General features: G+C 38.2%; 1 protein-coding gene across 6 annotated transcripts in view; it reads right to left on the bottom strand.

Annotated features, from left to right (window-relative positions):
* Window positions 1-4,336: 4,336 nt before the first annotated feature.
* The window catches only part of LOC133652577 (nuclear receptor corepressor 2-like), a 212,767-nt gene continuing 190,404 nt past the window's right edge, over window positions 4,337-26,699 (bottom strand). For all 6 annotated transcript variants that reach the window (XM_062051491.1, XM_062051494.1, XM_062051495.1 and 3 more), the window contains 8 exons: window positions 18,303-18,433; window positions 16,117-16,298; window positions 15,766-15,900; window positions 13,065-13,207; window positions 12,916-12,969; window positions 12,427-12,633; window positions 9,982-10,161; window positions 4,337-6,221 (listed from right to left, as the gene is read on the bottom strand). In XM_062051491.1, coding sequence (XP_061907475.1) covers window positions 6,031-6,221; window positions 9,982-10,161; window positions 12,427-12,633; window positions 12,916-12,969; window positions 13,065-13,207; window positions 15,766-15,900; window positions 16,117-16,298; window positions 18,303-18,433 — 1,223 coding nt within the window. In that variant the 3' untranslated portion in view covers window positions 4,337-6,030. The remainder of the gene's footprint in view (window positions 6,222-9,981; window positions 10,162-12,426; window positions 12,634-12,915; window positions 12,970-13,064; window positions 13,208-15,765; window positions 15,901-16,116; window positions 16,299-18,302; window positions 18,434-26,699) is intronic.

The following is a 26,699-nucleotide window of genomic DNA, read 5'->3' as shown; positions in this document are numbered from 1 at the left end:
TGTAGTTTTTAAAAATAGACTGCTGCTAATCACACTGCAAAAACTGAAATCTAAGTAAGATTAAATATCTCAAATAATGGTGATATTTGCTTATTTTCTGTCTGATAAGATAATTCTTCTCACTAAGCAGATTTTATGTTAGGGTGTTTGACTTGTTTTGGTCCTAAATGATCTCAGTAAGATATTACAGCTTGTTGCTGAGATTTGATGACCTATATTGAGTAAAACATGCTTGAAACTAGAATATCAACTGTTGCAAAGCTGTGTCATCAACACTCACAAGTATAAAACTTCTTTTTTAAAGTAATAATTTCTTACTTCAAGCATGAAAAAAAATATATCATGATTTTGACACAATTGTGTCTCATAATTAAAACGAATGACAGCCAAATGGACTTTGCTGTTTTATTGTCAATGAAACAATAGACAATACGTACTCATATAGCAGTGCACTTGTTATTAGTGAGAATATACTTATTTTAAGGTATTTTTGGATTCATTGAGGTTAGCTAATTTTACTTGTTTTGGAAAGTCTTGACAAGCTGAATTTTCTTGTTCTATTGGCAAATAATTTTGCTTAGTTCAAATAAAATACCCCTAATTTTTGTATTTTTCTTTCTTGTTTTTGACCAGACTTTTTGCAGTGCATACTTGTTATTGTTGGCAAAGGATTTTGGAAGTCTGCCTAAAGTCTGAGCAGCATGTGCTTCTTGACTGTGGCGCCCCCCAATGGAGAGGCAAAGAACAGACATGAGTGAAATGACGTGATTGTGAGCCGAATTCAATAATGACTTTTGACCTTTTTATGGATGAACGGACAAACATTCCACAATCCAACAACAAAACACTCAAAGTTAGAAAAGTCCAGGCTGTTTTTGAAGGAAAAGGGGTTAAAAAATAAATAAATGCGCAATAAAATGAACTAAAACATATAAGAAATGTTTTCAATTAAGTGTCATGTTCATTGAACAGATTGCATGTTGGAGAGAAAAAAAACTACACAAATTAAAAGATTTAAACTACATTGGAACAGTGGCCCTGCGATGAGGTGGCGACTTGTACAGGGTGTCCCCGCCTTCCGCCCGAATGCAGCTGAGATAGGTGCCAGCAACCCCGAACGGGACAAGCGGTAGAAAATGGATGGATGGAACAGTAATAGCATTTTTTGTCTGCACCTACTTCCTAAATTTAGACATCACCATGAAATACTGCATTAACATTTAAAGGCCTACTGAAAGCCACTACTACCGACCACGCAGTCTGATAGTTTATATATCAATGATGAAATCTTAACATTGCAACACATGCCAATACGGCCGGGTTAACTTATAAAGTGCAATTTTAAATTTCCCGCGAAACTTCCGGTTGAGAACGCCTTTGGATGATGACGTATGTGTGTGACGTAGCCAGTGAAACAGAAGTATCGGTACCCCATTGAATACAATACAAAATAGCTCTGTTTTCATCTCATAATTCCACAGTATTCTGGACATCTGTGTTGGTGAATCTTTTGCAATTTGTTTAATGAACAATGAAGACTGCAAAGAAGAAAGTTGTAGGTGGGATCGGTGTATTAGCGGCGGACTACAGCAACACAACCAGGAGGACTTTGACTCGGATAGCAGACGCGCTAGCCGACGCTAGCCACCAACCGCACGGATTATCGTGGTGAAGTCCTTCGTCCTTCGATCGCTGGAACGCAGGTGAGCACGGGTGTTGATGAGCAGATGAGGGCTGGCTGGCGTAGGTGGAGCGCTAATTTTTTATCATAGCTCTGTGAGGTCCCGCTATACTAAGTTAGCTTCAATGGCGTCGTTAGCAACATCATTTTTAACCTTCGCCAAGCTGGAAAGCATTAACCGTGTATTTACATGTCTATGGTTTAATAGTATTGTTGATCTTCTGTCTATCCTTCCAGTCAGGGATTTATTTATTTTGTTTCTATATGCAGTTAAGCACGATGCTATCACGTTAGCGCCGTAGCTAAAGTGTTTCGTCAATGTATTGTCGTGGAGATAAAAGTCACTGTGAATGTCCATTTCGCGTTCTCGACTCTCATTTTCAAGAGGATATAGTATCCGAGGTGGTTTAAAATACAAATCCGTGATCCACAATAGAAAAAGGAGAGAGTGTTGAATCCAATGAGCCAGCTTGTACCTAAGTTACGGTCAGAGCGAAAAAAGATATGTCTTGCACTGCATTCTAGTCCGTCACTCTAACGATCCTCATCCACGAATCTTTCATCCTCGCTCAAATTAATGGGGTAATCGTCGCTTTCTCGGTCCGAATCGCTCTAGCTGCATTGAAAACAATAGGAAAATATGAGGAGGCAATCAACTGACTACGTCACGCTACTTCCGGTAGGGGCAAGGCTTTTTTTATCAGAGTTGCAAACTTTATCGTCGTTGTTCTATACTAAATCCTTTCAGCAAAAATATGGCAATATCGCGAAATGATCAAGTATGACACATAGATCTGCTATCCCCGTTTAAATAAAAAAAATTCATTTCAGTAGGCATTTAAATCCTTCAGAAATGTCCTATTTCTTCATATTTGTGTTACTTCAAAATAAAAATAAAAAGTTCCAATTCACACCAAGGATTTTCACTCAAGTCCTGTTAACCCCTCTGGAAAATGTGGAATATTCCACAAGTCACACGGTCCACAGGAACGTGCATCATTCAGATCCACGGTTGACTGATTGAGACTTATTAGTAGATTGCACAGTTCAGTACATATTCCGTACAATTGACCACTAAATGGTAACACCCGAATAAGTTGTTCAACTTGTTTAAGTCGGGGTCCACGTTAATCAATTCATGGTATAAATATATACTATCAGCATAATACAGTCATCACACAAGTTAATCATCAGAGTATATACATTGAATTATTTACATTATTTCCAATCCAGGGGTGGGATGTGGAGGGGGTTGGGGCAGGGGGGTTAAGTTTGGTTGATATCAGCACTTCAGTCATCAACAATTATATCATCTGAGAAATGGACATTGAAACAGTGTCGATCTGACTTGGTAGGATATGTACAGCGAGCAGTGAACATAGTGAGCTCAGAAAGCATAAGAACAAGTATATACATTTGATTATTTACAATCCGGGGAGGTGGAAGGGGGAGGGTGTTAGTTTAGGGTTGAAGTTGATGACTGTATTATGCTGACAGTATATATTTGTGCCATGAATTGATTAACGTGGAATATGTACTGTACTTTGTAATCTACTAATACAAGTTTCAATCAATCAATCAAACTCTGCATTTGTGAAAGATAAGACCTTCTGGAGGAAAGTTCTGTGGTCAGATTTTGTCAAGAGGAGTGGTCAAAAATTCAAGAAGAAGCTTGTGGATGGCTACAAAAAGTGCCTTATTGCAGTGAAACTTGCCAAGGGACATGTAAGCAAATATTAACATTGCTATATGTATACTTTTGACCCAGCAGATTTGGTCACATGTTCAGTACTCATAATTAATTCATAAAAGAACCAAACTTCATGAATGTTTTTTTGTGACCAACAAGACAAAAAGATAAGAGTTGTATAAATGATTGGAAACACAAGACAGCCATGACATTATGTTCTTTACAACGTTTGACCACGACTGTAAGTCTCATGTCAACAGTCAAGAGGAGCTTTAGTAAAACTATAACCCATTGCTTTTGAAGACCTTGTATTATAATTCATATAACAAACAACACATCGTGAGAATCGTGTTGTATCAATTCTGAATCGCCAACCCCAAAAAATCGGAATCGAATCGTAAGATACTCACCTCCAGTATTTCATGTATATGCTTTTTCCACTCCTGTTACTCGAATGAGTCATCTTCATCTTGGCAGAACTTGCACAAAACTAAAACAAAGTTGCTTTAGAAAGGGCCAATACACATTTGAGTAGGTTAATTATGTTTTATCGGACTGAACGTTGAAAAACAAACAGAGAAACGACATTAATTTGGGCCTGATAGGATTCAGCTGTGTAAAAAAAAAAAAGAAAAAGGGGAGGACTCTCCGAGCACGTCAAACACATACTGCCCTCTAGTGTCTAGTGGCACATAATGGTATAGCACAACCATTCACTAACTCCCAGCACATCAAACACATACTGCCCTCTAGTGTCTAGTGGCACATAATGGTATAGCACAACCATTCACTAACTCCCAGCACATCAAACACATACTGCCCTCTAGTGTCTAGTGGCACATAATGGTATAGCACAACCATTCACTAACTCCCAGCACATCAAACACATACTGCCCTCTAGTGGCACACAGTTGTTACAGCATCCACTGTCAGCTGTTGAAATAAAGCGACTCCGACACTATGAGTGGCAATAAGCTTTTTATTTAAACATTAAGGCAGTGTCTTATTTTGTTGTCCATTTGTACACTGCTATCCACAAAGCTTGCTGGTGGGCATGTAGATTTTAACCGTGTGAATATTTCTTTTTTTTTTTTTTTTAAATGTTTTTTTTGTAAGACCAACCTTGAAGCAAGCCACATAAATATTTACATCTATTCAGGTTTTTTTTTTATATACAATCCTTGCTATTATACAGTGGGTTATAATAATAATAATAATAATAATTAAAAAAAACAACAACATTATGAACAAAAAAAGCTTTGAACAATGTTATACTGTTTGTCAACATGTGGGGACCGCGTTAGATATTCATGTTATTCTCAGATTGCTGTTGGACAAAAAAAAAAAAAGGCAAGTTAAAAAGAGTTTTGTTTTTAAAAACAAGGTTTTAGTCCATCATCTGTTAGATATGGCTTAGTCTGTTTTTTTACGGTCACATTCTTTAACTTCTTGACACTGTACAACACCTTGACCTTTACGTGGGGACATAAAAGACGGCTGAGATGAGCTTTTGTGCAGACATCTAAACCATGGATGGAGGCGGGGGCCAGGAGGTAGTCCTATAACAGTCGTACACGCGGTGATCCCATACGCACGTCTGCTTTTTGCGGGCATAGTGAAGCAGACATAACAACTTGTCATGTGACGCTCTTTAAAAGCTTCCAGAAGAAGAAAAGAGACATTATCATTTGCTTCTGTTTATAGAGTTTCCAGCACGGGGTGTGGCCGGAAACCAACAAAAAAAAGGAAGAAATTGTGCGTCACTTGGTAACTTCAGTACTGTGCGTGTAAAATAAATGGCACTTAACACTAAGAATATTTCACGTACAAAAGCTGAGCTCCTCCTCCCATGCAGTCACACTGTCACTAAAAGCTCCTGGATGGATTCTGGCAGGCCAGCTGAAGACAAAAGGACTGATGATCATGTCGTCACGTGATCGCTCACATGTGATTGTCGCTGGTGCAGGCGAGACTCTAATTTAAAAAATAAAATAAAAGCAGGATGATGACGCGGGATTCCCACTGACGACAACTAAGTGCTTCATATTCGAGAAAAAGGAAAAAAAAAGCGATTTGTCAACAAACATGGTTAATATAAAAAAAATACAAATAAAAACTGCGAGAAAAGTGTCACTCGTCTCAGTGCCGTCGCGCGCCTGACGTCAGCAGGCCTCGGCTGTTCCTCTGGAGCCTCCCTAATGTTTGCTGACATCAGCATTGAACAGCATGTTTACCCTGTAAACCAATGATATGAACCTCCCACACGTCACCGCAGATAAAAGAGCACACCTTTGCAGCAACCGACGAAAGTACTGCCGTCCAATCACAAGACTGGGCTGAGTGAAAATAACGTAAAAGAAAAAGAATCGAGAAAAAGAAGTTGTCCCGCGTGTCCCTTGCATGCTCTTGTTCTAGTGTAGTGGTAGAAATACCGGTGGGTCCCCTCCATGGTGACCTAGTGGCCGCCATGACGCTTAAGTATCCCATCTACGTGTTGAGCACAGGTCAGCCGAGCCCGTGTTGATAAGGCCAGTGAGGAGAATGGAGTTCAGATAATCCTGGAGTGATGGAGGAAATGTAGAGTGGAATGGTGTGTGAGGTTTCGCTTATGTGTGTATGTGTGTATGTGTATGCGTGTGTGTGATTGCACGGCGGCGTGTCACTCGCTGTCAGACAGGGACTCGTACTGAGACATGAGCAGAGGCTTAGGCTCCTCCTCCCAGGTGCGGCCTTGTCCCTGAGCAGGGACGTGGCCCACCGGTTGGCCGGATGACGGGGATGGAACCGGAATTGTCCCGCTGGGGAAACGCATGATCAAGGGGTTGCACGGGAAGGGAGTGGGAGTTGAACCTGCAAGAAGCACAGACGTCAATGGGTGGTGGATAGATTGAGATGGAAGCGGTGGTCACACAGGGTGGCGTTATGAAACTACAGGGTAGTTTGTAAAAATGGGTCAATTTGTATCTGATACCAGTGTTTCCCACACATTCATTTATTTGTGGCGGCCCGCCACGAAAGAATTACGTCTGCCACAAATTTAAAATATATATATATATATATATATATATATATATATATATATATATATATATATATATATATATATATATATATATATATATATATATATATATAAAAATAAAAATAAAATTGTTTTTTAATTTTTTTGTCCTGTCCAGCTTCTCAGGCAAATCATATAGTTCATGTAGATGCCCATATAGGCTGTTCAGATTTACTTTACAAAAGAGAAGTGTAGGATACTTCTCTTGTTGCCTTATTTGTATTTGACCACTACTGTTTTCTGTTTATTTGTTACTGACTGTGGCAGGACACCTCTGCCTCTGTTTCACTTTATGTTGCTGGTAAATAATATGGTTGTAGTAGTAGGCTAAAGTTAAATTATTTAGTATGCACTAATTAAAGGGGCAGAGCTTTAAGAGACATTTTAGCTTTTATATTTTATAATATATATTTTTTGTAAGAACCACAATTAATAAATATATTTCAGTGAATAACTTATTGTTCAAATCTGTATATAAATATGTACATAAAGTGTTGTAATTATATTGTAAAATGGATGGATGGATTAAAACAAAACTGTTATTAATTAGTAAGTATACATTTTTTTAGCCTTTTTAGAGAAAATCATATCATTGTAGTAAATTATGCAAATTATTCAATGATGTCATGGTGACCACGCCCATAGCCACGCCCCCACCGCCACAGGTATCTTGGCAGTTTATGGGAAACACTGGATACTCTTGGCATTGCTTGTGGTGTCCCCCAAGGGTCTGTGTTGGGGCCAAAACTGTTTAATGTATATATAAATGATATGTTTAATACATCCAAAGTACTGAAATGTATACTATTTGCAGACGACACAAATACATTCTACAGTAGTGATGACTATAATGAGCTCATAAATACAGTAAACACAGAACTAAACATAGTAAAAAAATGGATGTACACAAATAAATTATCTCTGAATATAAATAAAACTAAGATAGTGATGTTTGGAAATCGCAACATAACGTCTGAACAGAAAATAAGTATTGATGGTACCCAAATTGAAATCGTAAATGAGAATACATTTTTGGGAGTAATAATTGATAGTAAACTATCATGGAAAGCTCATGTCAGACACATTAAAACACAAATCTCCAAAAGCCTCTCAATTATAAACAAAGCAAAACAATACCTCAATGAAAACACACTCCGTACTCTATACTGCACCTTGGTACTCCCATACCTTACATACTGTGTTGAAGTATGGGGGAATACTTACCACAACACAGTTCATCCTCTGATCATATTACAGAAAAGAGCAGTGCGGATCATTCACAACGTTGGTTATTTAGAACATACTCATAATCTGTTTATGCAATCAAAGTTGCTCAAATTTGATGACCTTGTTAAACATAATACATTAATAATCTTATATAAAGCATTTAACAAATTATTGTCGTCTAATCGACAACGTTTTTTTATAAGACGAGTGCAGGCTCATAACTTGAGAGGCTTTGGATATTTCTCATTGCCGAGAACTCAAACCACTCGTAAAGGTTTTAGTGTGTCTGTATGCGGAGTAAATCTTTGGAACAAACAGGACTTACAACACAAGCAATGCCAAACTATTAATCGATTTAAACTATTGTACAAACATGGGGTCTTGTTCAAATATAGAGATGAGGGTCTTTCATTTGACCTGCTGATGTACTCTGTCTCAAAGTGTTAACATGTGCTCAATGTTTCCTTATTCCTATGTTGTCTATTACCATTGTTGGTATATTCATTCTTCCTACATTGTTGATACAAATTATTGTCACAGTGTATTAATTATTGTTACCTATGGTAATGCCACTATGATACAACATTTGTATTATAATACTTAAACAAAGTAACAGTGAAACTCATGTGAATAATCACTGAATAGAGAACTGGGGGTGAGATTAAATAAATTATCTTCTTCCCACTCCCTTTCAGGCAAAACTGGACAATCATGCATTACATACTATACATTCCCTTTTGCACTATATTAATTTATATTATTATGTGTTGTCAACTTTGTACTTTTTTATGTCATTGCCTGAAATAAATAAATAAATGAAAAAATGAAAACAGTACATTATGGTTATATGTTTTCTAATTGAAAAAAATGTTTGCTTTGAAACTAAAAAAATATTGTTTTGATGTTGAATTTTACTCTAAAGGCCTTAGTGGCCACATGTGTGGACAGCACCTTTTAGCTCGTATTTCCAAAAATGTGTACACTACTGAATTGGGGTCTTATGGCCGCAAATGTGGACACTTATACTGCCATCCGGTGGTGTCAGAAGAGTATAACATACAATGGAATTTGGGAAAAAAAAAGTGTAAAAATGAAAATTAGCATGTCACTACACATGAAGTACACGTTTGTGTACTCATGGACTAAGTGCATCATATCAAAAGATGATTCTTAGTTTTTATTGTAATTAGGGTCCAATAAGCCCAAATAGCAAAGAGAAATAAAAAAAATGCATGTACACAAACAGCTTGGGCCTTAAGAGGTTAATTAATACATACTGTAAATCTGTGTATTTCAAGTACAAATAAGTGCACACATTTGTGTTTTTGTTCATACTGTGGCGCCATCTTTTGGACGAGTTCGCTCACTGCAGGTTCTGCAAGTTGAAAGTATGTATTTCCTTTTGTTTTGTGCCTTGAAGCGGAAGTAAAAGTGTCGTTCAGTCTACTAGTTGTCCATAGCGTTTCTACTCGCATGGTTCCTTTATTCATCACTCCAAGCAACTTTTGTAAGTTTTACAATATAACTAAAACTATTCATTCTTACTAAATCGTCACATTAGTAATGTTTTCATTCATATTTGTACAAGCTATCATGATGCAATCAAGCTAGCGTCATTAGCATTAGCCACCTACTCAGTGGCCTAGTGGTTAGTGTCCGCCCTGAGATCGGTAGGTTGTGAGTTCCAACCCCAGCCGAGTCATACCAAAGACTATAAAAATGGGACTAATTACCTCCCTGCTTGGCACTCAGCATCAAGGGTTGGAATTGGGGGTTAAATCACCAAAAATGATTCCTGGGCGTGGCCACCGCTGCTGCCCACTGCTCCCCTCACCTCCCAGGGGGTGATCAAGGGGATGGGTCAAATGCAGAGGACAAATTTCACCACACCTAGTGTGTGTGTGACAATCATTGGTACTTTAACTTTAATATGCTAAAACAGTGAAGAGGTTCATTACTTTTTAAACAAGGTTTGTCTATAAAAGCCTGAAAGGCAAAATTGTTTCTACCTGACAAGTTTTCGGCTAACTTGCCTCTGCAGTCTTGATCAGAGGTGTCATGTGATGACGTAACGTCGTCTGTGATGAATTACAGACGTCAAACAATTTTCTATTTTTATTTTGAATACTGTGCACTGTATGTATTTTTCAAAATTCAACATCAAAACTTGATTTTTCACTTTTAAAGTTAATTTGTTCATGTACAAAGTCTAATTAGCCCCTCCCTACCCCATGCAGTGCCACCACTGAGCAAGTGCTTGTTGCCATCTTACATCCAACTGCACTAAATAGTTCATATCTGTCATGAATGTGGTGTCAGTACCTGTCGAGGACGGCCGGTCCTCCCAGACTCGGCTGGTCAGGGGAGTTCTTCTGTTACAGTCCCCTTCTGAGTGGACTGAAGACACAGAGGACGGTCTCTCTCCCCCTGACAGGCCAGGTCCCGGAGACTTGGCCTTGCGCCCATTAGAGCGCCCGTTGCCCTTTGAGGGCTTTCCCGCGCCTACAAAGAGGAGAAAGTAGAAGTAGAATTTGAAGTTGTGTGTTTATGTGACAGCACTCACAGAGAAAGCAATATTTGATCCATATGTAGAGGTCCTAAAGAGGGTGCATCTCATCACTTCTTTTTGATTGTAAGAACAAAGATTTATTATATATACAGTATATTGATGTATATACATATACACACACATTTTTATACACATTTACACACATACATACATACACACATATATATATATGTATATATACTGTATATATGTATATTTTTAAAAAATCGATTTTTTATTTTTTTTTTATTATTATTTTTTTTATTAATCAATCCAACAAAAAAATACACAGCAATACCATAACAATGCAATCCAATTCCAAAACCAAACCCGACCCAGCAACACTCAGAACCGCCATAAACAGAGCAATTGAGAGGAGACACAAACACGACACAGAACAAACCAAAAGTAGTGAAACAAAAATGAATATTATCAACAACAGTATCAATATTAGTTACAATTTCAACATAGCAGTGATTAAAAATCACTCATTGACATTATCATTAGACATTTATAAAAAATTTAAAAAAAAGAACAATAGTGTCACAGTGGCTTGCACTTGCATCGCATCTGATAAGCTTGACAACACACTGTGTCCAATATTTTCACAAAGATAAAATAAGTCATGTTTTTGGTTCATTTAATAGTTAAAACAAATTTACATTATTGCAATCAGTTGATAAAACATTGTCCTTTACAATTATAAAAGCGTTTTACAAAAATCTACTACTCTGCTTGCATGTCAGCAGACTGGGGTAGATCCTGCTGAAATCCTATGTATTGAATGAATAGAGAATCGTTTTGAATCGGGAAAATATCGTTTTTGAATCGAGAATCGCGTTGAATCGAAAAAAATCGATATTGAATCGAATCGTGGGACATCCAAAGATTCGCAGCCCTAATATATATATATATATGTATATGTGTATAAATGTATATGTGTATATATATATATATATGTATATATATATATTCCACATATAAAACATTAAACTGCTTCAAGTTGTTGCTCAGATTAAATAAAATGACAAAACTTTTCTTCTACATACAAAAAGTGCAACATTAAACAGTTTCAAGTCAACTCAGCCTCAGATTAACTTTTCTTTTTCCCCCCCAGCCTTTAACGCTGGTGACTTTCACTCAATTTTCATGTTTTTTGCCAGAAAAATCAGTTTATCCACATTGTCTGCAGAAAGAGCAGACCTGCTTGCAGTTACAATGTCTCCAGCTGTGGAAAACACCCTATCGCTGGGCACGGAGGTAGCAGGTATGGCGAGGTAGTGCCTGGCTAACTTGGCAGTAAGAGGATATATGGGCTCATTGTTCCTCCACCATAGAAGTGGGTCAAAATCTAGTTTTTAATGCAATATGGTCTTAAATCTGCTGCTATAAAAACACTGATGGCATTTGTTATTGCTTTAGCCCTGCCTGACTCGCCGAGGAGAGGCTGCTTGAATGCGGTGTTTGCACGATGCTCGTCTTTCTCTTCGTTGAAGCGATGTTATCCATTGTTGTATCGCACCGCGAAGCCGAAATGTTCCCAAACGGGAGATCTTAACGAGGCAAGAGGGTCTTCCAGCTCTGTCTTTTTGCATTTTGTAGTAGCCCGGTTATTGCTAGCATGCCGTGTGTTGTGCCTCGGTGTGAATTGTTTACACAACGTGCGGTGCGCTACTTAATATGTCCGTGTGGAAACTCGTTCGATGCACCTACGTTCCGAACCGAATCCCCCGTACCGAAACGGTTCAATACAAATACACGTACCGTTACAGCCTTATTATTTATGTACTTTGATTATTTTCCTCGACTGATGTACTAACATCATGTGGGTTTTTTTGTACATATGTAGCATCATCTACAAAGATACAAAGAGTTGCTATTGCGACATCCAGTGGACACAATTAGAACAGCTGTTTCTTTCATTCAAAAATTTCAGGTACATTTTTATACTTAGCAAATTAATCCCGTGGGCCAGATAAAACCTGTTCGCTGGCCTGATCCGGCCCTCGGCCATAGGTTTGACACCCCTGGTTTAGGGTGACACACGATTTACTAGTCGGAGCACCTAAGAGTTCTGATTGCCAAAATTACTAAAGTGTGGCAAGTTTATTTTGAACCGTACAGACCACCAACAAACGTACCAGATTGACTAAAACAGATTAACGTCCCCATTAGCTGAGTCCAACATAGATTTAAACAAGGTTAGGGAAAGTCATCACCTTGTGAGAAACAGTCCTCAGCACGTACGTCAGCTCCGCTCATAGTAACCGGCAGACTGGAAGTCAGTGAATTAGCAGCATTGGCTGAAGAGCGGTCCTCAGGTTGATCGTCATATTTGCCCATTAAGGCCTTTCTTATAATGGCCTCCAGACCGATGGAGTTCCCAGGTGTCTCTGGTGCAGGGTGGCTGCGAACACTCACAGGTCCTATAAAAGAGACAAGCATATATCATGTGAGGTGAAAACAAAAGGCATAGCTCAGGAGAAAATCCACTTGAAGTTAATGTCAGAGAAACTGTAGCGTTAACCTAAGAGCAAAAACAGAAGAGAAGACAACCAATATGATTCATGATCGTCAGAGCGGCTGAATAATACCTAAATTAAATATTTAGATTTAAGAACAGTGTGTAACCTTAGAAAGAATAAAAACATCTGTGGTCAGGAAGTACTGAGAATATTTGTGCTCCAAGAGGGAGACAAAAAGCTCACCAGCAGTTGTTGATGCTGGCATGTTGAAGATTTCAGTTCCAGGCTGACCAGTATCTAAAAGTGTGAGCAAAGTTTATTTATTAAAAACATGCACGCGTGAGTTAATTGCACAAGTTTACCAGTTCTGAAAATGCTCCAGTAAGACTCACTGAAATCGTTGTCGTTCCCCACCACCGTCATCTTTTTCATCATTTCCTGCTTCTTTAAATTCACGATAGCTGAAGTGCTCTCTGTCAGCTTGCTGAAGAAAGCCGGAGGCTGCGAGGTGTTGGGAGGGGAACGGGAACCCATTCTGTGGGAGGGAAAAGTGCCTGGTCAGCACATTTGAACCTGCTGGAGGACTGTTTAGATAAACACTATCCTGGTAGGGGCAGTGCCAAGGAGCAACAAAAGCTGCAGGAGAACTGAGTAACCGAAAAATCGAGAAATCGAGAAATCTTAGTCACATCTGCACCTATAGGCAGTGTTTTCACCTCCTTTATCTAACAAAAGTTTAGATCACAACGACCTGGGGCGGGAATGCCACTGCTTGACAGACAAAGACTGGAATCTCTTGAGTATAAGTCAGTGTTCAAAAACAATTAAAAAAAATACAAAAATGAGGGGTATTTTATTTGAACTAAACAAAATTATCTGCCAATAGAACAAGAAAATATGGCTTGTCAAGACTTTTCAAAACAAGTAAAATTAGCTAACTTCAATGAACCCAAAAATACCTTAAAATAAGTATATTTTCACTAATAACAAGTGCACTTTTCTTGGTAGAAAAAAAAGGCCTTTTTGCTCAATATGTTGAAAAATATTCTTAAATTAAGTAAATGCTAGTGCCATTATCTTGACATAATGACATGCGCTCGGCATTACATTTACTTATACTAAAAACGAATGTATTGTTCTTAATGGAAATTCAACAAGGCAACCGCTTGTTACTCTCGTGGTCTCCTAGCAGCTAAGGCAAATCATATGGTCTAAAAATGCATTTTTCCATCGACAACATGACATCATCGCGTCAAGTGCGTGCTCCTTCAGTCAATTAGTGCGCATATATACCTGTATAACCCGGAACCCCGGCCAAAAATGTTTTTAATTGTAATTTTGAAGAATTTATCTGAATGTGCATGAACTATTTCTGTTCAAAATAGTTTGAAATGTCACATGTTAAATGTTTAAATATTAACTATCAGTTTACTGTACTGTGCCAACTGTACTACTATAGGAGTACGTATTTTCTATTGTTTCATTGAAAATAAAACAGCAAAGTCCATTATTTGGCTGTCATCTGTTTTAATTATGAGACACAATTGTGTCAGTCATGATTTTTTTTTCATGCTTGAAATAAGAAATTATTACTTTAAAAAAGTAGTCTTATACTTGTGAGTGTTGATGACACAGCTTTGCAACACTTGATATTCTAGTTTCAAGAATGTTTTACTCAATATAGGTCATCAAATCTCAGCAACAAGCTGTAATATCTTACTGAGATCATTTAGGACCAAAACACTTAAAACAAGTAAAACACTCTAACATAAAATCTGCTTAGTGAGAAGAATTATCTTATCAGACAGAAAATAAGCAAATATCACCCTTATTTGAGATATTTAATCTTACCTAGATTTCAGTTTTTGCAGTTTATGCTTTTAAAATTGCACAAAAAATTGGAGCTAAAACATATACACAATTTAGTAGATCCCTGTTATTTGTGGGCTTTCTGTGCCAAGACCCCCTGTGAATGGTGGAAAGATGCAATCAATGGAAATGCCTATTTTTAACACTTTAAACTCTATATTACTCTCACGATTGTTAAACACACTTGACAATCAGTTATGCATTAAAGGGGACCTATGATAAATTTAGTCTTTTCTGACTTATATATGTTGTAACGATGTTGGACACTCATGTTACACAATGCCCAAGCGTCAGACTCTGCACAGCAAAAACTGAAATCTAAGTAAGATTAAATTATCTCTAATAAGGGTGACATTTGCTTATTTTCTGTCTGATAAGATAATTCTTCTCACTAAGCATATTTTATGTTAGAGTGTTGTATTTGTTTTAAGGGTTTTGGTCCTAAATGATCTCGGTAAGATATTACAGCTTGTTGCTGAGATTTGATGACCTATATTGAGTAAAACATGCTTGAAACTAGAATATCAACTGTTGCAAAGCTGTGTCATCAACACTCACAAGTATAAAACTACTTTTTTAAAGTAATAATTTCTTATTTCAAGCATGAAAATAAAAATCATGACTTTGACACAATTGTGTCTCATAATTAAAACAGATGACAGCCAAATGGACTTTGCTGTTTTATTTTCAATGAAACAATAGAAAATCCGTACTCATATAGTAGTACAGTTGTTATTAGTGAGAATATACTTATTTTAAGGTATTTCTGGGTTCATTGAGGTTAGCTAATTTTACTTGTTTTGGAAAGTCTTGACAAGCCAAATTTTATTGTTCTATTGGCAGATAATTTGGCTGAGTTCTAATAAAATACCTCTCATTTTTGTATTTTTTTTCTTGTTTTTGAACACTGACTTTTTGCAGTGTAGTGAATTGACTCGTGTGAGACAGCACTCTCTTCTGGATTCAGAGCTGCAGTATGCTTTCCCCCTGCAGATGGCGCCATGAAACCTGTTTCTATTTAAGTTTCTATTAAAAAAACAACTTATTTTCAATTTAAAGCGGAGCAAATAAATCCGCAAATAAGTGGGGATCTACTGTATCATCACATATGTCATAAGACCTCTAAGTCTCTCCACACTTACACTTATCAGCTTCAACATAAGCTCTGTGAGAATCTATTAAGTATTATAAATCTCCAAGCCTAAGAGGGTGTTGGTTCTTTACCCTTGCTCCTCTTGTTCATTGGGATAGGACACCCCTCCCTGGCCCTCGGGTTCAGAATTGGCTCCAGGAGGTGATACCGGTTCAATGCCGTCATTGGAGACACTGGTCGGGGATGTTTTGGGCTGAATGGGAGACCTGCGCAGCACACACGCACACACAAGCGGTTAATAACCACAGTGACCTTTTCACAAATGTCTCACTAACATGGCCCCATGTGTCTATGAAACACGAGTACAGTACTTGTAGTCTATTCATACATTTATTAGACGTCAGAAATAGCGACGAGGGGCCCCCCTCCAAGCCAGTCGGTCATATTTGCTGTTGGTGATTCCGCTTTGTAATTACTCTTACCGGTCTCTGTTACGGTCTCCCCCAAGACTCTCAGGATAGCGGGCTGCCTGTGAAGACTCCTGGGAGGTTGGTGGGGGCTGGGAGGCACTGGGAGGACGTGTCAAGTCCAGGATGGGAGAGCCATGGTAACCTTGCTGCTGCTGCTGCTGACTCTGTCTGGTGTAGTCCTTTGTTATCACCTCCTGTTGACGTAAAAAGTAGTGGAGTTACAAAATTGATGACCCGGTTTATACACAACACAATCTGTACTGCAGAAACTGAAATCCAAGTAAGATCAAACATCTCAAATAAGGGTGATATTTGCTTATTTTCTGTCTGATAAGATAATTCTTCTCACTAGGCAGATTTTATGTTAGAGTGTTTTACTTGTTTTAAAGGTTTTGGTCCTAAATTATCTCAGTAAGATATTACAGCTAGTAGCTGAGATTTTATGACCTATATTGAGTAAAACATGCTTGAAACTAGAATATCAACTGTTGCAAAGCTGTGTCATCAACACTCACAAACAATGTTCCCTCTAATTTTTAATGTTTGTGAGCAAACGCACAAACTCCCTGAGCATTCAGTGGAATACATGTGAGCAACATCAGACGTGCACACTGTGGCCACACCAGCGTCACACCTGTCCCAAACCTGACATCATAACAATTTAAATGTTTTATTAAAATAATTTTCTGATATAATTTATTTTGCCCTCTTACAATGACAATAACAAAAAAAACCATGTTTTTCATGACCTATGTGCTAGTATTGTATGTCTGGCTGCGGGTCCTGCCTTTAAAAGAAATGTTACCCCTTTCAGAGATTACATTTAGTTCCTGTAACTTTCTGTCTGTAAAATACATCTTTTTATTAGCATTTATGAAATCTAGTGACAATATTTCATGAATAATATCCTTAGATTAACATTCTTAATAAATGGCAGTAAAATAAGCACACATCTGATTAAGGAGTCAGAGTGTACAACCTGGCATTTACACATTGTGTGGCGTTGGGGTTGTCCGACTTTTTGTGTGGCCATAAACGCAACACTGGCTAAGTGCAATGAGTGCGTGTGTTGGTGCAGGTGAGACAGAGCGAGCGGCTTCTGTTGAAACGACGGATGACTAAATTGGTTTAAGCCTGGTTTGTATGGCAGAAAATTACCAGTTTTTATAGATACGTTTTTTTACTCATGTTTTTGGTGTGGTTACAAACAGTTTTGCTCAATAAAGTGATTGATGGAATTCCAGTCCGTAAAGTGTCTGGACAGACGATAATTGAACTGTGTTGACAAAGATTGTTTTATTCATTGGGGCCACTCTTGTTGTCACTTGTCACTCATAGAGTTGCATTGCAAAATCATACAGAATAAATTGTAGTGTTTATTTTGTTTAAAGTTCAGATGGGATTTTTGATTTTCTGCACGGCATTAATTTGCTGTGCGCAGAGGACGTGTGAGCAGTGCGCAATTGCGCAGGCGCGCACCTAAGAGGGAACGTTGCTCACAAGTATAAAACTACTTTTATAAAGTAATAATTTCTTACTTCAAGCATGAAAAACAAAATCATGATGCCGAGCGCATATCATTATGTCAAGATAATGGCACTAGCATTTACTTAATTTAAGAATATTTTTCAAAATATTGAGCAAAAAGGTCTCTTTTTTTTCCTACCAAGAAAATTGCACTTGTTATTAGTGAGAATATACTTATTTGAAGGTATTTTTGGGTTCATTGAGGTTAGCTAATTTTACTTGTTTTGGAAAGTCTTGACAAGCCAAATTTTCTTGTTCTATTGGCAGATAATTTTGCTTAGTTCAAATAAAAGACCCCTAATTTTTGTATGTTTTTTCTTGTTTTTGAACACTGACTTTTTGCAGTGTGGGATGGGAGGTTTTTTTTTTTTTTTCCGATGTTACGTCAATCGGTTGCCATCTCACATTAATCTCTCACAAAGTAAATCGTCATTCAAGACAGCTTTGAAGATATACTTATTGCAGCTGCCCACATGGCGTGAATTTTTAATACTGGGTTTAACTAGCTTTTTTATCTTATGTTGTATTTTTCCTTTGTATAATGTTTGGTAATGCATGTATTCTTTGTATTTTTATTTTGTATGCTCCAATGTGGACCCCAGGAAGACTAGCAGTCGCCTTGGCATCAGCTAATGAGGATCCATTCAATAAACAATAGACAATGGACTTACACTGATGTGCTGAGCCAGGGTAACCACCCTTTGGCTGCCTTTCACACAAGGAGAAGGCGGCTGCTGGCCTGGGGACATCCTCTCCTCAGACGGAGGACGGTACTGACCATGGGAGTCTATCTTCTGCTGACCTGTGAGTCAAACCCAAACACATGCAGGTTAATAGAAAAAATAATGAAAATCCCATTCACACAGAGGTAACCATTTGCTTGTTTTCCCCCAATTAAACACATGTGCTAATGAAACATGCACAATTAAAAAGTCTACCCCCTCACCATCTAAGGTGGATGTGAATTTGAAAAAAAGTGTTTGTCCTTACTTTAAAGGAATACTAAATGGGCAAGGTTCATTATTAAAGGGCAGTGGATTGTTCCATACTTTTGACCAGAAGTGGTATTTTGAAATGTGATTTTACTTGATATACAGTATGTTTTCATGGGATGAATACAACCGACACTGTGGATGTCTTAACTTATTCTAGCTGCTTAAGCTGGTCTTTGTTATCATAAACAGGAGCTCATTCATACAAACCCTGTTTCCATATGAGTTGGGAAATTGTGTTAGATGTAAATATAAACGGAACACAATGATTTGCGAATCATTTTCAACCCATATTCAGTTGAATATGCTTCAAAGACAACATATTTGATGTTCAAACTGATAAACATTTTTTTTTTTGCAAATAATCATTTACTTTAGAATTTGATGCCAGCAACACGTGACAAAGAAGTTGGGAAAGGTGGCAATAAATACTGATAAAGTTGAGGAATGCTCATCAAACACTTATTTGGAACATCCCACAGGTGAACAGGCAAATTGGGAACAGGTGGGTGCCATGATTGGGTATAAAAGTCGATTCCATGAAATGCTCAGTCATTCACAAACAAGGATGGGGCGGGGGTCACCACTTTGTCAACAAATGCGTGAGCAAATTGTTGAACAGTTTAAGAAAAACCTTTCTCAACCAGCTATTGCAAGGAATTTAGGGATTTCACCATCAACGGTCCGTAATATCATCAAAGGGTTCAGAGAATCTGGAGAAATCACTGCACGTAAGCAGCTAAGCCCGTGACCTTCGATCCCTCAGGCTGTACTGCATCAACAAGCGACATCAGTGTGTAAAGGATATCACCACATGTGCTCAGGAACACTTCAGAAAACCACTGTCAGTAACTACAGTTGGTCGTTACATCTGTAAGTGCAAGTTAAAACTCTCCTATGCAAGGCGAAAACCGTTTATCAACAACACCCAGAAACGCCGTCGGCTTCGCTGGGCCTGAGCTCATCTAAGATGGACTGATACAAAGTGGAAAAGTGTTCTGTGGTCTGACGAGTCCATATTTCAAATTGTTTTTGGAAACTGTGGACGTCGTGTCCTCCGGACCAAAGAGGAAAAGAACCATCCGGATTGTTATAGGCGCAAAGTTGAAAAGCCAGCATCTGTGATGGTATGGGGGTGTATTAGTGCCCAAGACATGGGTAACTTACACATCTGTGAAGGCGCATTAATGCTGAAAGGTACATACAGCTTTTGGAGCAACATATGTTGCCATCCAAGCAACGTTATCATGGACGCCCCTGCTTATTTCAGCAAGACAATGCCAAGCCACGTGTTACAACAGCGTTGCTTCATAGTAAAAGAGTGCGGGTACTAGACTGGCCTGCCTGTAGTCCAGACCTGTCTCCCATTGAAAATGTGTGGCGAATTATTCAGTTAAGTTAAAGTACCAACGATTGTCACACACACAATAGGTGTGGTGAAATTTGCCCTCTGCATTCGACCCATCCCTTTGATCACCCCCTGGGAGGTGAGGGGAGCAGTGGGCAGCAGCGTAGCCGCGCCCGGGAATAATTTTTTGGTGATTTAACCCCCAATTCCAACCCTTGATGCTGAGTGCAGCCTAAAATACCACAACGGAGACCCCCGGACTGTTGAACAACTTAAGCTGTACATCAAGCAAGAAAGGGAAAGAACTCCACCTGAGAAGCTTAAAAAATGGTCTCATCAGTTCCCAAACGTTTACTGAGTGTTGTTAAAAGGAAAGGCCATGTAACACAGTGGGGAACATGCCCTTTCCCAACTACTTTGGCACGTGTTGCAGCCATGAAATTCTAAGTTAAATATTATTTGCAAAAAAAAAATAAAGTTTATGAGTTTGAACATCAAATATCTTGTCTTTGTAGTGCATTCAATTGAATATGGGTTGAAAAGGATTTGCAAATCATTGTATTCCGTTTATATTTACATCTAACTCATATGGAAACGGGGTTTGTACATGTAACCATGTGGATTCTTTCCTTCACCCTGACTCCTGTATTGATGTCAGTAAGGGTGTAACGGTACGTGTATTTGTATTGAACCGTTTCGGTACGGGGGATTCGGTTCGGTTCGGAGTTGTACCGAACGAGTTTCCACACGGACATGTTAAGTAGCGTACCGCACGTTGTGTAAACAATGCACACTGAGGCACAACACACGGCATGCTATCTGCGACCGGGCTACTACAACATGCAAAAGCCAGAGCTTGAAGACCCTCCTGCCTCGTTAAGATCTCCCGTTTGAGAACATTTGGGTTTCGCGGTGCGATACAACAATGGATAACATCGCTTCAACAAAGAGAAAGACGAACAAACACAGCTCCCACCGCATTCAAGCAGCCTCTCCTCGGCGAGTCAGGCAGGGCTAAAGCAATAACAAATGCCGTTGGTGTTTTTATAGCAGCAGATTTAAGACCATATTGCATTAAAAACTAGATTTTGACCCACTTCTATGGTGGAAGAACAATGAGCCCATATATCCTCTTACTGCCAAGTTAGCCAGGCACTACCTCGCCACACCTGCTACCTTCGTGCCCAGCCAAAGGATATTTTCCACAGCTGGAGACATTTTAACTGCAAGCAGGTCTGCTCTTTCTGCAGACAATGTGGATAAACTGATTTTTCTGGCAAAAAACATTGAGTGAAAGTCACCAGGGTTAAAGGCTGGGGGGGGAAAAGAAAAGTTAATCTGAGGCTGAGTTGACTTGAAACTGTTTAATGTTGCACTTTTTGTATGTAGAAGAAAAGTTTTGTCCTTTTATTTAATCTGAGCAACAACTTGAAGCAGTTTAATGTTGCACTTTATATGTAGAAAGGTTTTGTTAAGAAACCAATTCTGAGCCTTATCTTATTTAGTTTTTATTTTATATATGTTGACTGCATTAACCCTGGCAATCGACCCTGTGTGTATATGTATGTTATTGTTATGTTAAAAGGATAAAGCCATTGTTTACAAATTTTGGTAAATAAATAACCAGAAAATTTAAATATTTTTTTTTTCTTACTGTACCGAAAATGAACCGAACTGTGACCTCTAAACCGAGGTACGTACTGAACCGAAATTTTTGTGTACCGTTACACCGTTAGATGTCAGGAGAGGATGGTTCAAGTTGTGGATGAGGGACATGAAATGATTGCATGGAATCCCTGAGAGGGCACATTCCTCCCAAAGGACAGGATGTTGTGGTTTCTGTCTGCCAGGAATGAAATGTTTACCTGACTAATAACTACTTGCTTGTAAGAAATAATCAACATCAATATGATGCTGCCATTCATTGTGATTAGGGCTGCAATGATTAATCGACTAAAGTTATTAGAAAAACGCTTTGGTGTATATTCTATTCCTTCGATTAATCGGTTAATGACTGTAACTGATAAAAATTGATAAAGCCCGGAACTTACAAGAGAGTTGAGGTGTGGCGGCGAACAGCGCAGATTTTTAGTATTTCCTTTTTTTATTTTTATTAATGCACACATGCTAAAAGTGCTATTTCAATGTTTGAAATGTGTATTTATTAGAAAAAAGAATGAACATTACAGCAAGTTTTGTATATTTCAACTATTTTCCCTAAACTACACTGCAAAAACTGAAATCTAAGTAAGATTAAATATCTCAAATAAGGGTGATATTTGCTTATTTTCTGTCTGATAAGATAATTCTTCTCACTAAGCAGATTTTATGTTAAGAGTGTTTTACTTGTTTTAAGGGTTTTGGTCCTAAATGATCTCAGTAAGATATTACAGCTTGTTGCTGAGATTTTATCACCGATATTGAGTAAAACATGCTTGAAACTAGAATATCAACTGTTGCAAAGCTGTGTCATCAACACTCACAAGTATAAAACTACTTTTTTAAAGTAATAATTTCTTACTTCAAGTATGAAAAAAAAAATCGTGATGCCGAGCGCATATCATTATGTCAAGATAATGGCACCATCTTAGTCACGTCCGTTGTGTCCTTGGGCAAGACACTTCACCCTTGCTCCTGATGGCTGCTGGTTAGCGCCTTACATGGCAGCTCCCGCCATCAGTGTGTGAATGGGTGAATGTGGAAATACTGTCGAAGCGCTTTGAGTACCTTGAAGGTAGAAAAGCGTTATACAAGTATAACCCATTAATCATTTATTATTTACTAGCATTTACCATATTTTTTGGACTATAAGTCGCAGTTTTTTTCATAGTTTGGCCGGGGGTGCGACTTATACTCAGGAGCGACTTATGTGTGAAATTATTAACACATTACCGTAAAATATGAAATAATATTATTTAGCTCATTCACGTAAGAGACTAGACGTATAAGATTTCATGGGATTTAGCGATTAGGAGTGACAGATTGTTTGGTAAACGTATAGCATGTTCTATATGTTATAGTTATTTGAATGACTCTTACCATAATATGTTACGTTAACATACCAGGCACGTTCTCAGTTGGTTATTTATGCCTCATATAACGTACACTTATTCAGCCTGTTGTTCACTATTCTTTATTTATTTTAAATTGCCTTTCAAATGTCTATTCTTGGTGTTGGGTTTTATCAAAAAAATTTCCCCCAAAAATGCGACTTATACTCCAGTGCGACTTATATATGTTTTTTCCCTTCTTTATTATGCATTTTTGGCCGTTGCGACTTATACTCCAGAGCGATTTATACTCCGAAAAATACGGTACTTAATTTAAGAATATTTTTCAACATATTGAGCAAAAAGGTCACTTTTTTTTCTACCAAGAAAAGTGCACTTGTTATTAGTGAGAATATACTGTATTTTCCGCACTATAAGGCGCACCTAAAAACCTCCATTTTTCTCAAAAGCTGACAGTGCGCCTTATAATCCGGTGCACCTTATATATATGGACCAATATTGAGCCACAACAGGTCTGGCAACTACGGTAAGCAGCCGCCGACTTCATTTTCCCCCCTAGAAGAAGAAGCGTGCGGTGCATGCTGGGATATATGAGGAAGGCAGGAATTGTCACTTAACTGCTAGACAACAGCAGCGACAGTGACTCCATTAATGACGACTTCAACGAGACGGGCATGTTGGATGCCATATTCGCCCGACTGTTTAATTCGGACACTGAAGAAGAAGAATTTGAGGGATTCGTGGATGAGGAATAACTTCATAAAGTGAGCTTTACATGTTTATTTTGTGTGTTGTGTTGTGTGACATTAACGTTTGAGCAACGTTGAGTTATTGATATATTGTTATTACTTTGCACTATTTCGAGTATTACTATATTATGATTGCACGTTTGATTTACCGTAACAGTATCAGACTGTTTTTTACGTGTTTATTGAATCGAGGGAAAAGTTCCCCTCCAATATGTGATGTAAATGTTGCATTACATGTTATACCTTGTTGTTGTTAAAAGACAAACGAAATACCACGTCACTGACTTTACCTCGGGGGAAATAATAAAACAGCTGTTTATTCATTTTGGGAGTGAACGGAGTTGTCAGAACGCTGGTTTGTAATCTATTAATAAAGTTTGACTGACCTATCTGACTGTTTTATTGACATTCCCTTTAGCGCAGCTCCATCTAATGCAGGCCAGGGCAATTATTTTGACTCGGGGGCCACATTTAGAGAAAAAAATTTGACTGGGGGCCGGTATTTCTATTTTTAGGAACACTAATACAAAACCTCACAATAATGTCTGATTGAATGCTAAAAGCGTTATGACAGACCGCCTTAAAAAACGTATTGGAATTTTACATTTTTCTATGAACGATAAAACACTGAATATTGACAAAATATGAATGTCACACCCCCTTTCGATCGACATATTTTACAATCAAGTGAAACGCAACAAAAATCCAACAAACAGTGAAATATGAACGCGAAGGGTACAAAATAAACCCACCTACAATCTGATATATCTGATACATCACTAAGCTTTAGAACTTTGTTGTGAAAATCTCCTTCCGCGTCTGAGCTGCTGTGACGTAGATTACCATAGTAACTAATTAGATGACCATAGTAACTAATTAGATTACCATAGTAACTAATTAGATTACCATAGTAACTGGTATATCAGCCATAAGCGCAGATTGCAACCATTGAAATACTTTGTATAGTTCAAGACTTATGGTCATTAGAAAACATCATTTCACATCATAATGGCAGCTACACTTTCCATCTTAAAGATCTAAAACAATTATTTGGGAATGTCCGGCGGGCCAGATTGAAAAGCTAAACGGGCCGCATGTGGCCCCCGGGCCTTAATTTGCCCAGGTCTGATCTAATGGATGCATAACGTAACCCCAGCCTCTACTGTAGCGTCTATTCTATGCGCCTTATATATGAACAAAGTTTTAAAATAGGCCATTCATTGAAGGTGCACCTCATAATCCGGTGCGCCTTATAGTGCGGAAAATACGGTACTTATTTTAAGGTATTTTTGGGTTCATTGAGGTTAGCTAATTTTACTTGTTTTGGAAAGTCTTGACAAGCCGAATTTTCTTGTTCTATTGGCAGATCATTTTGCTTAGTTCAAATAAAATACCCCTAATTTTTGTATTTTTTTTTCTTGTTTTTGAACACTGACTTTTTGCAGTGTAGTAACTTTGAGAATGTTGATTGATAGAAATGAATTGAGCATGTGCGGTGTGTGTGAGTGGAGGGAGCACAGCATTAATTATGATGCCATAAAAAAAAGGAGCATGCAAAGAATCTGGAAGTCAGGAAGCTGTAGTACCCCGTCTCCCTCTGAAAGGCTGAAAGTCTCCTGATTGACTCACGATGTGCGACAACAGGACACAGTTCGGTGGTTGGCAGTTCTTTAAGCAAATGGTTCTTCATGCGTAAATGTTTCAAAGTGATGGCATTATAGTACAGTTGTGCTCATAAGTTTACATACCCTGGGAGAATGTATGATTTCTTGGCCATTCTTCAGAGAATATGAATGATAACACAAAAACCTTTCTTCCACTCATGCTTAATGGTTGTGTGAAGCTATTTATTGGCAAACAACTGTGTTTACTCTTTTTAAATCAAAATGACCCTGATCAAAAGTTTACATATCCCAGTGACTTTGATCTGATAACATGCACAAAAGTTGACACAAACAGGTTTGAATGGCTAATCAAGGTTCCAATCCTCACCTGTGACATGTTTGTTTGTAATTAATGTGTGTATAAAAGGTCAGTGAGTTTCTGGGCTTCTGACAGACCATTGCATCTTTCATCCAGTGCTGTACAGATGTTTATGGATTCTGAGTCATGGGGAAGGCAAAAGAATTGTCAAAGGATCTGCGAGAAAAGGTAATTGAACTGCATAAAACAGGAAAGGGGTATAAAAAGATATCCAAGGAATTGAGAATGCCAATCAGCAGTGTTCAAACGCTGATTAAGAAGTGGAAAATGAGGGATTCAGGTAGACCAGCACAGATTTCAGCCACAACAGCCAGGAAAATTGTTCGAAATGCAAAGAAAAATCCACAAATAACTTTAGCTGAAATACAGGACTCTGAAAATTTGTGGTGTGGCTGTTTCAATATGCACAATAAGGAGGCACTTGAAGAAAGATGGGCTTCATGGTCGAGTCGCCAGAAGAAAGCCATCACTCCAAATTACTTTGTTCCAGAAGTTTTGAGGCTTGTCTCTCTGCTGTTTGGCGTAATGTAAGCGGGATACTTTGTGACATTTGCGCAGAAATGGCTTTCTTCTGGCTACTCGACCGTGCAGCCCATTTTTGGATTGGAACCTTGATTAGCCATTCAAACCTGTTTGTGTCAACTTTTGTGCGTGTTATCAGATCAAAGTCACTTTTGATCAGGGTCATTTGGGTACTTTCTTTTGTCATTTTGATTTAAAAAGAGTAAACACAGTTGTTTGCCGATACATAGCTTCACACAACCATTAAGCATGAGTGGAAGAAAGGTTTTTGTGTTATCATTCATATTCTCTGAAGAATGGCCAAGAAATCATAAATTCTCCCAGGGTATGTAAACTTGTGAGCACGACTGTATATACAATTCTGTAGGGCCCTTTAGTCACCTGTCTTACAACTACAGTGTAAACTATTGTATGTGCACCCTTTACTGCAAGAAAAACAAAAAAAACATAATCACACTACTGC

The sequence above is a fragment of the Entelurus aequoreus genome, linkage group LG06, assembly GCF_033978785.1.
Source record: "Entelurus aequoreus isolate RoL-2023_Sb linkage group LG06, RoL_Eaeq_v1.1, whole genome shotgun sequence".
In the NCBI taxonomy this organism is placed as follows: Eukaryota; Metazoa; Chordata; class Actinopteri; order Syngnathiformes; family Syngnathidae; genus Entelurus; species Entelurus aequoreus.
The sequence above is the reverse complement of the archived record's forward strand: the minus strand, read 5'-3'. Positions and strand labels throughout refer to the sequence as shown.